The 14,739-nt window shown below is 48.1% G+C and overlaps 2 protein-coding genes across 2 annotated transcripts; both read left to right on the forward strand.

Annotated features, from left to right (window-relative positions):
* The first annotated feature begins 1,542 nt into the window (after positions 1–1,542).
* LOC115790391 (odorant receptor 131-2-like) lies at positions 1,543–3,400 on the forward strand. The gene is made up of 3 exons (XM_030744227.1): positions 1,543–2,463; positions 3,010–3,099; positions 3,347–3,400. Exons 1-3 carry the CDS (start codon positions 1,543–1,545, stop codon positions 3,398–3,400), a joined length of 1,065 nt encoding a protein of 354 aa, XP_030600087.1.
* A 3,653-nt stretch (positions 3,401–7,053) lies between these two features.
* Positions 7,054–8,625, forward strand: LOC115790392 (odorant receptor 131-2-like). The gene is made up of 2 exons (XM_030744228.1): positions 7,054–7,974; positions 8,521–8,625. The coding sequence occupies exons 1-2, from the start codon at positions 7,054–7,056 to the stop codon at positions 8,623–8,625; spliced, it is 1,026 nt and encodes a 341-aa protein (XP_030600088.1).
* Positions 8,626–14,739: the final 6,114 nt, after the last annotated feature.

Below are 14,739 nucleotides of genomic sequence, written 5' to 3' on the forward strand. Positions count from 1 at the left end.
AGGTCGCATGAGGGCGAAAAAATCGGATTTGGGTCACTTCAGGCTGCAGTGTGAACGTAGCCTTGTATTCATTCACTACACACAGACTGATATATTCCAAATGTTTGATGATCATAACTGACAACTAATGAAAACCCCAAATTCAGTATCTCAGAAAATTAGAATATTACTTAAAACCAATAGAAAAAAAATGGATTTTTCAGAAATGTTGGCCAACTGAAAAGTATGAACATGAAAAGTATGAGCATGTACAGCACTCAATACTTAGTTGGGGCTCCTTTTGCCTGGATTACTGCAGCAGTGCAGCGTGGCATGAAGTTGATCAGTCTGTGGCACTGCTCAGGTGTTATGAGAGCCCAGGTTGCTCTGATAGTGGCCTTCAGCTCTTCTGAATTGTTGGGTCTGGCGTATTGCAACTTCCCCTTCACAGTACCCCATACATTTTCTATGGGGTTAAGGTCAGGCGAATTTGCTGGCCAATTAAGAACAGGGATACCATGGTCCTTAAACCAGGTACTGGTAGCTTTGGCATTGTGTACAGGTGCCAAGTCCTGTTGGAAAATGAAAATTTCCCTTTTTGATAAATGTAAAGTTAGGGCTGGATCAGGTGACCTTGGACCATCCCTTGGTTACTCTAAACTGCTACAGGACTTTCGATGAGGGGTTGTCCTTCAGTCCCCTCTTTTTAATCCCTATGTGTTTACCTGCCCCTACTTCTAAATATTCTGTCCCTTAATCTTTTGTCCTGTCTGTTTGTGGAATTTCAGCTTTCTCCTTTTTTATTTTCTCCTTCCCCTCACCCCCTTACCGGCCACAACAGATCATTGCCCCTATAAAAATGTGGTTCTGCCGGGGGTCTCTTCCTGTTAAATAGGAGTTCTTCCTCACCACTCTCATCCAGAGCTGTTATGATCGTTGGGCTTCTCTCTCTAATATTTAATTTAAAAAAGTACTGATAGTAGTGAGTCAAACCAAGGAAAAAAACACAACATTTACTTGTTTAAATTTTATCTGAATGAACAGTTGTCATAAACTAATAAAAGAAGCCAAACTCTGTCAGACAAACTTTTTCCATTAATAAGTTTAGTTAATCCAATTGGGATGACATGAAGTACGTTGTGGTGACAACATTGTAGTACTATTCCCTTCAGAGTCACACACATAAATATATCTTCCAGGTGAAGACAGCATCCACAAAAAAGCATTTTGTGTCAGAAGAGATTGGTAACTGTCTATATATCTATATCTGTATCACAATAATGTATCTGTGTACTTTTTAAAGAGAATTTCAGCATTTGCAGATGTTACGAGTGTTTCTAAATGACACACTTCAGACAAAAAAAATAGATGAGTTGTAGCACTGCCTAAGATTCTTTTATATTCATATATCGTGTATTTCTTAGGTATTTTAATGCATTTTATTGAGTTGTTTTATGCATTTTATTGTTTTATTGTACAGCACTTTGTGCACTGTGTACTGTGGGGATTTTAAAGGGCTTTATAAATAAAGCAGGATTGGATTTGGTTTATTTACACTGAAACATGGGTGACAACAGCTCATTCATTGCTGGTGGATCCTTAATGAGAAAGCTCAATGACCAAGTGATCATAGTTCAGGTTTTGGTAGGACTTTTCCTTTGCATTAACCTTATGCTGATCATAACTTTCTTCATGAAGGACACCTTTTACACATCCATGCGCTACATCCTATTTGCTGTCACATTACTGTCTGATTGCCTCATTTTAATTATTACAAATCTGTTGTTGATCTTAAGCTTTTTAAATGTCTCTATACAGATGTGGTTGTGCCTCATTATATTTGCAGTGGCATCTGTTTATATCTTTGTCACACCAGTTACTCTGACAGCAATGACTCTGGAGCGCTATGTGGCCATTTGTATGCCTCTGCGTCATGGAGAGCTTTGCTCGATACGCAGCGCTCTGCGGTGCATCCTCATCATTCATGGGCTCAGCTCTGTACCCTGTATTGTGACTCTGTCAATCTTCTTTGCATCTGTATCCTTAAGCTTCTTCAGATTGTACCGGGTTTGCTCTGTGGAAATGTTCATTTTACACAGTTGGCAGGGTCATCTGAGGTCAGCTATAAGTCAGTTTTACTTCTTGATTATGTGCATTGTCATTGTTTTCTCCTACATTCAAATAATGAAAGTGGCCAAAGCTGCATCAGGAGAGAACAAAAAGTCAAGCCACAAAGGGCTCAGAACAGTGGTTCTTCATGCTTTCCAGCTGCTCCTGTGTCTCATCCAGCTGTGGTGTCCATTCATAGAAGCTGCTGTCCTTCAGACTAATTTTATGTTGTATATTAATGTCAGGTACTTCAACTATATAATGTTTAATCTCACTCCTAGATGTCTAAGTCCTCTCATTTACGGCCTCAGAGATGAAAAATTTTTCCTGGCACTAAAATATGACATTCTCTGTCCCTTACACAGGAACAAATCTGTAGGGTTTTCTAACTGACAGCCAAAGTCACCAAAGAATCATTTACTCACTGAGCATGAATGTAATGATGAGAGTAATAAGTAAGTAAGCAGTATATCCTCTCAATTTAGTTTCCCAGCACCTGATGAAATGCACTCATAGTTCTCTGCTGAGCATATTTGAACTTTAATCCACGATAATGAGAAAACGGACTAATCCAGTTTAGCTGGGGTAACATGAAGGCCTCCGGTACCTTTATCCACAGGGTGTGACAAGTTTCTTTCCTTTTTTATTATCTTTGAGTAATATTTGTATACACTGTTTGTTATATACACTGTTTTAAATGGTTCAATAAAAAGATCAATGCAAAAAAATTGAGTAATTCAAGTTTCATTGCTTAAATTAAACACAATTTCTGAAATGATGTATTTATAGGTGCGCTGTGGAAACTTTGTTTTACATAATTTGAATGAGTTCGTCTTATTATTTAATTCCACATAACTGTGCATTTTCTCTTTTCTTCTGTCTTTGTAATCACACTGTATCTGTGTTCTCTCATCTTTGCAGGTGTCTTTCTACAATATTGATGCTACAAACCACATCTACACTTTCACTGACATTTTCAGTGAGGCCATTCTTCAGCCCCTGCACCAGCAGGTCAGAAAAGAATGATTTACTGCTGATCATCACGCCAGTGAAAGTGACAGAATGACACCTGAACACCTGAAAACTATGTAATACTGTATTTCTTCATTTCTGCTTTAATTTCCTGTGTGTGTGAGCTTCGTTCCTGTTCTTGGGTGTGCTTGCGGATGTCATCGAGATGTGTGATTGCAGGTCTCATGACTTCCTGTTGGGCTGTGGATGTCTCGGGTCCCCTAGGTCTTTCCCTGTTTACCTGTAGCTGCCAGGGGCGTGGCTGTGGCTTCTCAACCTCATTACTGAGTATGTTTCATGACAGAGACACACACATACGTTAAAACATAACACAGCAAAATTGTGTGTGTGTGTGTGTGTGTGTGTGTGTGTATGTGCATGTACAGTGGCTTGCAAAAGTATTCATACTAGTTGAACTTTTCCCTATTTTGTCACATTACAACTACAAACATAAATATATTTCACTGGAATTTAATGTGAAAGACCAACACAAAGTGGTATACAATTGTGAAGTGGAAAGAAAATTATACATGATTCAAAACATTTTTTTACAAATAAAAAACTGAAAAGTGCGGTGTGCAAAAGCATTTAGCCCCCTTTTCTCTGAGTGCAACCAATTGCATTCAGAAGTTGCCTGATGACTGCTAATGACTAAAAAGAGTCCACCTGTGTGTAATCTAATCTCAGTACAAATACAGCTGCTCCGTGACAGCCTCAGAGGTTGGTTAAGAGAATATTGGGGAGTAAACAGCATCATGAAGTCCAAAGAACACAGCAGACAGGTCAGGAATAAGGTTGTGGAGAAGTATAAAGCAGGCTTAGGCTATAAAAAGATTTCCCAAGCTTTGAACATCTCACGGAGCACTGTTCAATCCATTATCCGGAAATGGAGTATGGCACAACTGTAAACCTACCAAGACAAGGCCGTCCACCTAAACTTACAGGCCGAACAAGGAGAGCACTGATCAGAGATGCAGCCAAGGGGCCCATGGTGACTCTGGATGAAATGCAGAGCCACCATTTTATCGTGGATTAAAATTAAATATTAATTGTTGACTCTGCATATATATATATATCTATATATATCTATATCTATCTATCTATCTATCTATCTAGAAGCAAGGCATAAGGGATGACTAACTTTCAAAATAAAGCAGGAAGTGAGAAAAAGTAATTAAACAGGGAAACAGAAATGCAAAAGAACTTAATAAAGGAAAATTGATGTAAGAGGATGGGACGCTGAGGGAGAACTAAACTCTAACACAACTGGGAACTAAGAAGTAGATGAAATTCACTCAAGAAAATATAACACTAAGGAAATCAAGAATCCCACTGAATATTTAAATAAAACTTGAAAGTCCAAATATTCAAAAACACAAGGATCAACGACCCAAGACCATGATAGTAAGGTGCCTTTGTACTCCTTCACCTGGTTCAAACTGTAAATCAGAGGTCCCCAACCCCAGGGCCCAGGGCCGGTACCGGTTTGTGGTCATTTGGTACCAGGCCGCACTAAGGGATCATCGCAAATATTGACACTTTCCAAAGTGTACAAACCGTACGACGGGGGGTGGCAACACCTGATGTACGCTTTTCAAATAGTTAAAAAATGTTGGTCAGAACTGCGTGATTGAAGCGCTGTGTAGTGTTGCCAACCTGGAATTAGCAGCTCTTCAGGCCCCCCCCCCCCCGGGACTTTTTTTCCAAAAAGCAAACAGTGACAAATTTAGTGACTTTTTTTAAAACCCTTTTTCTGTTTTCTTTTAGGACAGTAAATAGCTGCTTTCCTTACTGAGAGGTTGGCAACAGTGGTGCTTCTGCCTGCTCTCTGTTGAACAGTCTGTTTCACTTGTGCGCCACTTTACTATTGCGCGGTGTGTAAGGAACAACATGGGCTCTGGCCTGGGGGATCAATTCAAAAGCTTCATTGAATTTTCTAAGAATAGGCCATTAGCGATTCATAAAAAGACCCTCTACTTTTATCATGATTTTGTCAACCTGTTCATATTTTTGCATGACGATATTAAGCGGGAGCAAGCTGCGAGTGCCGCGCAGCTGGCGTGGAAAAAAAGCAAAAGCTGCCGGAGATAAATACAGCAAGCCTTGTAAAACATATGCAGAAAACCACAGAAAACCATTGTGGATTTTATTCAGAAGGTATGTAGTACAACACCCACAGGAAACAAGTCTGAAATACAGACCAAGCCCTCGCTGCAGTTGTACAGGACCTGAATGCCCTGCAATAACAGGCCAGACACCCCATACTCTCACAGCACCTCCCACAGGATACTCTGAGGGACACGGTCGAATGCCTTCTCCAAGTCCACAAAACACAGGTAGTCTGGATGGGCAAACTGCCACACACACGCTAACATCCTTGAGAGGATAACGAGCTGGTCCAGGTTGAAAACTGCATTGTTCCTCTTGAATCTGAGGTTTAACTAACAGATGGACCCTCCTTTCCAGCACCCTGCCATAGACCTTACTTGGGAGGCTGAGTAGTGTGATCCCCTGATAGTTGGAGCTCACCCTCCGGTCTCCCTTCTTAAAGATGGGGACCACCACCCCAGTCTGCCAATCCAGCGGCACTGCCCCAGATCTCTATGCAACGTTGCAGAGACTTGTCACCCAAGACAGTCCTACAACATCCAAGGCCTTCAGTGACCTCACCCCCAGTGATGGGCGAGTCGTCCCCCTCGTCCCCAGACTCTCCTTCCACTATGGAAGGCGTGGCAGTGGGATTAAGGAGGTCCTTGAAGTATTCCTTCCGCCACCTGACTATAGCCTCAGTTGAAGGCAGCAGCGCCCCACCCACACTGTAAACCATGTGAGTAGAGCGGTGCTTTGCCCTCCTGAATCACCCGATGGTTGGCCAGAATCGCTTTGAGGACGACTGAAAGTCTTTTTCTGTGGTCTCACCGAACTCCTCCCACACCTGAGTTTTTGCTTTGGCCACCGCCCGAGCTGCCGTACCTATCAGCAGAGCCTTCTGTGTCAGACTTCTCTCCAGTTCCTTCCTTCATATGCCTTCTCTACTTTTATGATCAGGCTTAAAATTTCCCTTTTTGATAAATCTAAAGTTAGGGCTGGATCGAGTGACCTTGGACCATTCCTTGGTTACTCTAAGCTACTACGGGACCTCCAATGAGGGGTTGTCCTTCAGTCCCGTCTTTTTAATCCCTATGTGTTTACCTGCCCCTACTTCTAAATATCCTGTCCCTTAATCTTTTGTCCTGTCTGTTTGTGGAATTTCAATGTTCACCTTTTTTCTTTTGTCTTTCCCCTCACCCCTTTACCGGCCACAACAGATCATCGCCCCTATAAAAATGTGGTTCTGCCGGGGGTCTCTTCCTGTTAAATAGGAGTTCTTCCTCACCACGCTCATCCAGAGCTGTTATGATCATTGGGCTTCTCTCTCTAATATTTAATTTATTAATATAATGTCATAAACTAATAAAAGAAGCCAAACTCTGTCAGAGACAATCTTTTTCCATTAATAAGTTTAATTAATCCAATAAGGATGACATGAAGTATGTTGTGGTGACAACATTGTAGTACTATTCCCTTCAGAGTCACACGCACAAATATATCTTCCAGGTGAAGACAGCACCCAGAAGAAGGGTGTTAGAAGGGTTTGGTAATTGTCTGTATCTATATATCTGTATCACAATAATGTATCTGTGTACTTTTTAATGTGAATTTCAGCATTTGCAGATGTTAGGAGTGTTTCTAAATGACACAGTTTAGACAAAAAATAAATAAATAGATGAGGTGTAGCACTGCCTAAGATTCTTTTATATTTTTATATTATGTATTTCTTAGGTATTTTAATGCATTTTATTGAGTTGTTTTATGCATTTTATTGTTTTATTGTATAGCAATTTGTACCCTCTGGGGATTTTAAAATGCTTTATGAATAAAGCAGGATTGGATTGGATTTATTTACACTGAAACATGGGTGACAACAGCTCATTCATTGCTGGTGGATCCTTAATGGGAACATTCAGTGACCGAGCGATCATAGTTCAGGTTTTGGTAGGACTTTTCCTTTGTATTAACCTTATGCTGATCATAACTTTTCTTATGAAGGACACCTTTTACACATCCATGCGCTACATCCTATTTGCTGTCACATTACTGTCTGATTGCCTCATTTTAATTATTACAAATCTGTTGTTGATCTTAAGATTTTTAAATGTCTCTATACAGACGTGGTTGTGCCTCATTGTATTTGCAGTGGCATCTGTGTATAACTTTGTCACACCAGTTACTCTGACAGCAATGACTCTGGAGCGCTATGTGGCCATTTGTATGCCTCTGCGTCATGGAGAGCTTTGCTCGATACGCAGCGCTCTGCGGTGCATCCTCATCATTCATGGGCTCAGCTCTGTACCCTGTATTGTGACTCTGTCAATCTTCTTTGCATCTGTATCATTAAGCTTCTTCAGATTGTACCGGGCTTGCTCTGTGGAACTGTTCATTTTACACAGTTGGCAGGGTCATCTGAGGTCAGCTATAAGTCAGTTTTACTTCTTGATTATGTGCATTGTCATTGTTTTCTCTTACATTCAAATAATGAAAGTGGCCAAAGCTGCATCAGGAGAGAACAAAAAGTCAAGCCACAAAGGGCTCAGAACAGTGGTTCTTCATGCTTTCCAGCTGCTCCTGTGTCTCATCCAGCTGTGGTGTCCATTCATAGAAGCTGCTGTCCTTCAGACTAATTTTATGTTGTATAATAATGTCAGGTACTTCAACTATATAATGTTTAATCTCACTCCTAGATGTCTAAGTCCTCTCATTTACGGCCTCAGAGATGAAAAATTTTCCCTGGCACTAAAATATGACATTCTCTGTCCCTCACACAGGAACAAATCTGTAGGGTTTTCTAACTGACAGCCAAAGTCACCAAAGAATCATTTACTCACTGAGCATGAATGTAATGATGAGAGTAATAAGTAAGTAAGCAGTATATCCTCTCAATTTAGTTTCCCAGCACCTGATGAAATGCACTTATAGTTCTCTGCTGAGCATATTTGAACTTTAATCCACGATAATGAGAAAACGGACTAATCCAGTTTAGCTGGGGTAACATGAAGGCCTCCGGTACCTTTATCCACAGGGTGTGACAAGTTTCTTTCCTTTTTTATTATCTTTGAGTAATATTTGTATACACTGTTTGTTATATACACTGTTTTAAATGGTTCAATAAAAAGATCAATGCAAAAAAATTGAGTAATTCAAGTTTCATTGCTTAAATTAAACACAATTTCTGAAATGATGTATTTATAGGTGCGCTGTGGAAACTTTGTTTTACATAATTTGAATGAGTTCGTCTTATTATTTAATTCTACATAACTGTGCATTTTCTCTTTTCTTCTGTCTTTGTAATCACACTGTATCTGTGTTCTCTCATCTTTGCAGGTGTCTTTCTACAATATTGATGCTACAAACCACATCTACACTTTCACTGACATTTTCAGTGAGGCCATTTTTCAGCCCCTGCACCAGCAGGTCAGGAAAGAATGATTTACTGCTGATCATCACGCCAGTGAAATTGTCATGTCCTGGGCCATTGGCCCAGCGTTTTGTGTTAGTTTATTTTCCTGAGTGTGTCCTCCCAGTAGGTTGATGTCTTGTGTTTCCTAGTGTTGTGATATGTCTGCGTCTCTGTCCTGAGTCTGTGCCTGTTCCCCGTGTTTAGTCAGTATGTTCCTTGGGTTGTCACTTCCTGTTTATTTTGACAGTCTGGTTTTCCTGTGCTTTGTGTTCACCTTTGCTTCCCCTGTGTAATTAGTTTCATTTGCCTCACCTGTTGTTCCCTGCTGTTTCCTCTTGCCCTGATTACCCAGTGTGTATTTAAGCCCTCAGTTTCCATGTGTTCCTTGTCGCGTCGTTGATGTTGTGTGCCCGTGTGTTCCCTGTGTTTGACCGTCGTCTCCCTTCCAAGATTTTTGTATTTGTTTTTCCCCTGCTTAAATAAATCCCTTTTAAGTTACGCTGACTTCTGGAGTCCTTCGTGTCAGCCATTCCTCGCCTGTTTCCTCCCCGGCCATGACAGAACGACGCGACCAGACTATGGACCCCGCGGATACCAGGAGCCCCTCCGAGCAAGAGGAAGTGATTTTGGAGCTCATAGATCTCTCCAGGAACATCATTCATGCCACTGATGAACCCCGTCAGATTATTCAGGCAATTTTCTGCTGCAGACTTTTTACTTCCTCCACTTGGCTCCTCACCCATCCTGACACTGCCTCCCTTGCCCATTCCATAATCATGCTCCGGAAAAACTTACAAGCTAAACTGTATAATATTGGTCGCCCTGTCCAGGGCAAAGACACAACCTTTTTCCTCCAAGCCATCACTAATTCACCTCTCCTGCAGCCGGTCATCTCACCTCCGTCGTCTCCTCCGCACCACTGCAGCTCAGCACCACAGGCGCTGCCTCGCTTTCCGGATCCGCCGTCATCCCTTCAACTCACCTCTCCCACCTCGTCATTTTCATCCTTTCACCCACAGCCCACCGCCTCCCCAGACCTCTCTTGGCTGCCAGATGATGTGGAGATTATTGATTCACCTCTGCTGGTGGACATCCTGGATGCTGAGAATCGTGCTTCCCACTCCAACAGAACGCGAAGGAAGCAGCGCTCCCGGCGTCGCCGTGCTCCTCCCCAGCCACTCTCGCCTCAGTCAGCTGTAGCGCCTGCTCAGTCGCAGTCTTCCCAGTCAGCTGTAGCTCCAGCTCCCCCTCAGTCGCAGTCTTCCCAGTCAGCTGTAGCTCCAGCTCCCCCTCAGTCGCAGTGTTCCAAGTCAGCTGTAGCTCCAGCTCCCCCTCAGTCGCAGTGTTCCAAGTCAGCTGTAGCTCCAGCTCCCCCTCAGTCGCAGTGTTCCAAGTCAGCTGTAGCTCCAGCTCCCCCTCAGTCGCAGTGTTCCAAGTCAGCTGTAGCTCCAGCTCCCCCTCAGTCGCAGTGTTCCAAGTCAGCTGTAGCTCCAGCTCCCCCTCAGTCGCAGTGTTCCATGTCAGCTGTAGCTCCAGCTCCCCCTCAATCGCAGTGTTCCATGTCAGCTGTAGCTCCAGCTCCCCCTCAGTCGCAGTGTTCCATGTCAGCTGTAGCTCCAGCTCCTCCTCAGTCGCAGTCCCAGACCCCTCAGTTAGCTCCAGCTCCCTCTGTTCACCCTGCTCCAGCTCCCTTAGCTCCAGCTTCCCCTGCACCTGTACCTGTTCGGCGGGTGGGGGCGGCCATGGACGGGCTGACCTCGGCACTCGCACCTGTTCCGCGGGTGGGGGCGGCCACGGACGGGCTGACCTCGGCACTCGCACCTGTTCCGCGGGTGGGGGCGGCCACGGACGGGCTGACCTCGGCACTCGCACCTGTTCCGCGGGTGGGGGCGGCCACGGACGGGCTGACCTCGGCACTCGCACCTGTTCCGCGGGGGGGGGCGGCCACGGACGGGCTGACCGCGGCACTCGCACCTGTTCCGCGGGTGGGGGCAGCCACGGACGGGCTGACCTCGGCACTCGCACCTGTTCCGCGGGTGGGGGCAGCCAGGTCCAAGCCTTCGCATCGGTTTTCTGTGTTAGCTGCAGCAGCAGGGTCTCAGTCAGCTCTAGCTCCAGTCGCTCTCCCTCGCCTTCAGTCAGCTCCAGTAACTCTTCCTCGGTCCCCAGTGTCAGCTGTTTCAGTGCCCTCTCAGTCAGTTCCCTCAGCCCCTGTCTTAGTTCCTTCGGTTTTGGTCCCAGTTCCCTCAGCTCCTGCTCCTTCTGTAGCTCCAGTAGTGTCAGCTCCCTCTCAGGCCCCAGTGTCAGCTAGCTCTCGGTCTGTTTCCACGCAGCCAGATCTCCCTAGCTCTCGGTCTGTTTCCACGCAGCCAGATCTCCCTAGCTCTCGGTCTGTTTCCACGCAGCCAGATCTCCCTAGCTCTCGGTCTGTTTCCACGCAGCCAGATCTCCCTAGCTCTCGGTCTGTTTCCACGCAGCCAGATCTCCCTAGCTCGCGGTCTGTTTCCACGCAGCCAGATCTCCCTAGCTCGCGGTCTGGTTCCACGCAGCCAGATCTCCCTCGCTCGCGGTCTGCTTCCACGCAGCCAGATCTCCCTAGCTCGCGGTCTGTTTCCACGCAGCCAGATCTCCCTAGCTCGCGGTCTGTTTCCACGCAGCCAGATCTCCCTAGCTCGCGGTCTGTTTCCACGCAGCCAGATCTCCCTAGCTCGCGGTCTGTTTCCACGCAGCCAGATCTCCCTAGCTCGCGGTCTGCTTCCACGCAGCCAGATCTCCCTAGCTCGCGGTCTGTTTCCACGCAGCCAGATCTCCCTAGCTCGCGGTCTGTTTCCACGCAGCCAGATCTCCCTAGCTCGCGGTCTGTTTCCACGCAGCCAGATCTCCCTAGCTCGCGGTCTGTTTCCACGCAGCCAGATCTCCCTAGCTCGCGGTCTGTTTCCACGCAGCCAGATCTCCCTAGCTCGCGGCCTGCTTCCACGCAGCCAGATCTCCCTAGCTCGCGGCCTGCTTCCACGCAGCCAGATCTCCCTAGCTCGCGGCCTGCTTCCACGCAGCCAGATCTCCCTAGCTCGCGGCCTGCTTCCACGCAGCCAGATCTCCCTAGCTCGCGGCCTGCTTCCACGCAGCCGGTCGTCTCCCGGCCTGCTTCCACGCAGCCGGTCGTCTCCCGGCCTGCTTCCACGCAGCCGGTCGTCTCCCGGCCTGCTTCCACGCAGCCGGTCGTCTCCCGGCCTGCTTCCACGCAGCCGGTCGTCTCCCGGCCTGCTTCCACGCAGCCGGTCGTCTCCCGGCCTGCTTCCACGCAGCCGGTCGTCTCCCGGCCTGCTTCCACGCAGTCCCCTGCACCTCGGCTATTCCCCGAGCAGCCCCTGCTGCTCAATAAAGCAGCAGTGTGCCCTGTTCCGCGGTCCCAGCCTACGCATCCGGTGCCTCACTATGTAGGCCCCGTTCAGCCCATGGGCTCAGCTCAGTCCGAGCCGATGGGGGTCTCCGCTCAGTCCGAGCCCGGGGGTCCCGCTCAGACCGAGCGCTCCGCGCCAGAGGGTCCCGCTCAGTCCGAGCCGATGGGGGTCTCCGCTCAGTCCGAGCCAGGGGGTCCCGCTCAGTCCGAGCGCTCCGTGCCAGAGGGTCGCGCTCAGTCCGAGCCGATGGGGGGCTCCGCTCAGTCCGAGCGCTCCGCGCCAGAGGGTCCCGCTCAGTCCGAGCCGATGGGGGTCTCCGCTCAGTCCGAGCCAGGGGGTCCCGCTCAGTCCGAGCACTCCGCGCCAGAGGGTCCCGCTCAGTCCGAGCCGATGGGGGTCTCCGCTCAGTCCGAGCGCTCCGCGCCAGAGGGTCCCGCTCAGTCCGAGCGCTCCGCGCACGAGGGTCCCGCTCAGTCCGAGCCGATGGGGGTCTCCGCTCAGTCCGAGCGCTCCGAGCCAGGGGATCCCGCTCAGTCCGAGCCGGTGGGGGTCTCTGCTCAGTCCGAGCGCTCCACGTCACCCGAGGGTTCCCCACCAGAGCCCGGGGTCGCCCTTCTCCGCCGCCGCATGCCCCGCGGTCGGCCTCCAGTGTCTGCTCCCCGTCGCCGCCGCCGCATGCCCCGCGGTCGGCCTCCAGTGACCCCTCCTCGTCGCCGCCGCCGCTGGGAGCGCGGTCGGCCTCCAGTGACCCCTCCTCGTCGCCGCCGCCACTGGGAGCGCGGTCGGCCTCCAGTGACCCCTCCTCGTCGCCGCCGCATGCCGCGCGGTCGGCCTCCAGTGTCTTCTCCTCGTCTCCGCCGCCGCCGCTGGAAGCACGGTCAGCCTCCGGTGCCTGCTCCCCGTCGCCGCCGCCGCTGGGAGCGCGGTCGGCCTCCAGTGACTCCTCCTCGTCGTCGCCGCCGCCGCTGGGAGCGCGGTCGGCCTCCAGTGACTCCTCCTCGTCGTCGCCGCCGCCGCTGGGAGCGCGGTCGGCCTCCAGTGACTCCTCCTCGTCGTCGCCGCTGGGAGCGCGGTCGGCCTCCAGTGACTCCCCCTCGTCGTCGCCGCCGCCGCTGGGAGCGCGGTCGGCCTCCAGTGATTCCTTCTCGTCCTCGCCGCCGCCGCCGCTGGGAGCGCGGTCGGCCTCCCTCGTTGGGACTTTGCTTTGTGCCCCCTCTGCCTCTGCGGCCTCCTGAACTGTGTGTTTTTTGTTTTGGATTTCCCACTGACTCCCCTGAACTGTGGACTGTTTTTTCCCTTGCTGTTTTTGTTTTGTCATAGCTCCTGGACTGTTCCTTGTTTCGACCCCCTGTTTTGGACATTGGAGCTCTCCGGCCTTGTGCCGTCGCTTTTGTTTCATCCGGTTGTTTTTTTTTGTTTTCTCATCCCCGTGTTTTTGCTCTGGTTTTTGGACTGTATTCAGCTTGTGCCATTGCTTTTCTTTGTTCGGTTCCTTTTGCTTATTGTTTTTTGCCCTCGTGCTCTACCCTTGCTCCAGTGCTTCCTTGTGTTTTTGGGTTTGTTCCTGGTTTTGTTTGCTCCCTGTCTGTTTTTGTTTCGGGCCCTCCTTCCTGGTCCCCCGCCTCCCGCCCTGGTCTGGTTTTGTTTCTTGTTTTGGCCGTCGGGAGCCGGCCTTTGAGGGGGGGGTACTGTCATGTCCTGGGCCATTGGCCCAGCGTTTTGTGTTAGTTTATTTTCCTGAGTGTGTCCTCCCAGTAGGTTGATGTCTTGTGTTTCCTAGTGTTGTGATATGTCTGCGTCTCTGTCCTGAGTCTGTGCCTGTTCCCCGTGTTTAGTCAGTATGTTCCTTGGGTTGTCACTTCCTGTTTATTTTGACAGTCTGGTTTTCCTGTGCTTTGTGTTCAGCTTTGCTTCCCCTGTGTAATTAGTTTCATTTGCCTCACCTGTTGTTCCCTGCTGTTTCCTCTTGCCCTGATTACCCAGTGTGTATTTAAGCCCTCAGTTTCCATGTGTTCCTTGTCGCGTCGTTGATGTTGTGTGCCCGTGTGTTCCCTGTGTTTGACCGTCGTCTCCCTTCCAAGATTTTTGTATTTGTTTTTCCCCTGCTTAAATAAATCCCTTTTAAGTTACGCTGACTTCTGGAGTCCTTCGTGTCAGCCATTCCTCGCCTGTTTCCTCCCCGGCCATGACAGAAAGTGACAGAATGACACCTGAACACCTGAAAACTATGTAATACTGTATTTCTTCATTTCTGCTTTAATTTCCTGTGTGTGTGAGCTTCGTTCCTGTTCTTGGGTGTGCTTGCGGATGTCATCGAGATGTGTGATTGCAGGTCTCATGACTTCCTGTTGGGCTGTGGATGTCTCGGGTCCCCTAGGTCTTTCCCTGTTTACCTGTAGCTGCCAGGGGCGTGGCTGTGGCTTCTCAACCTCATTACTGAGTATGTTTCATGACAGAGACACACACATACGTTAAAACATAACACAGCAAAATTGTGTGTGTGTGTGTGTGTGTGTGTGTGTGTATGTGCATGTACAGTGGCTTGCAAAAGTATTCATACTAGTTGAACTTTTCCCTATTTTGTCACATTACAACTACAAACATAAATATATTTCACTGGAATTTAATGTGAAAGACCAACACAAAGTGGTACACAATTGTGAAGTGGAAAGAAAATTATACATGATTCAAAACATTTTTTTACAAATAAAAAACTGAAAAGTGCGGTGTGCAAAAGCATTT

Source organism: Archocentrus centrarchus, chromosome 13 (assembly GCF_007364275.1).
Source record: "Archocentrus centrarchus isolate MPI-CPG fArcCen1 chromosome 13, fArcCen1, whole genome shotgun sequence".
Taxonomy (NCBI): domain Eukaryota; kingdom Metazoa; phylum Chordata; class Actinopteri; order Cichliformes; family Cichlidae; genus Archocentrus; species Archocentrus centrarchus.

Bases quoted from the DNA above. Each gene is read 5' to 3' on its own strand.
- LOC115790391 (XM_030744227.1), top strand. From the start codon at position 1,543: ATGGGTGACAACAGCTCATTCATTGCTGGTGGATCCTTAATGAGAAAG. The intron at 2,464-3,009 runs GTAGGGTTTTCT...TCATCTTTGCAG, and splicing joins CCTTACACAGGAACAAATCT to GTGTCTTTCTACAATATTGA. The intron at 3,100-3,346 runs GTCAGAAAAGAA...GTTTACCTGTAG, and splicing joins TTCAGCCCCTGCACCAGCAG to CTGCCAGGGGCGTGGCTGTG.
- LOC115790392 (XM_030744228.1), top strand. From the start codon at position 7,054: ATGGGTGACAACAGCTCATTCATTGCTGGTGGATCCTTAATGGGAACA. The intron at 7,975-8,520 runs GTAGGGTTTTCT...TCATCTTTGCAG, and splicing joins CCTCACACAGGAACAAATCT to GTGTCTTTCTACAATATTGA.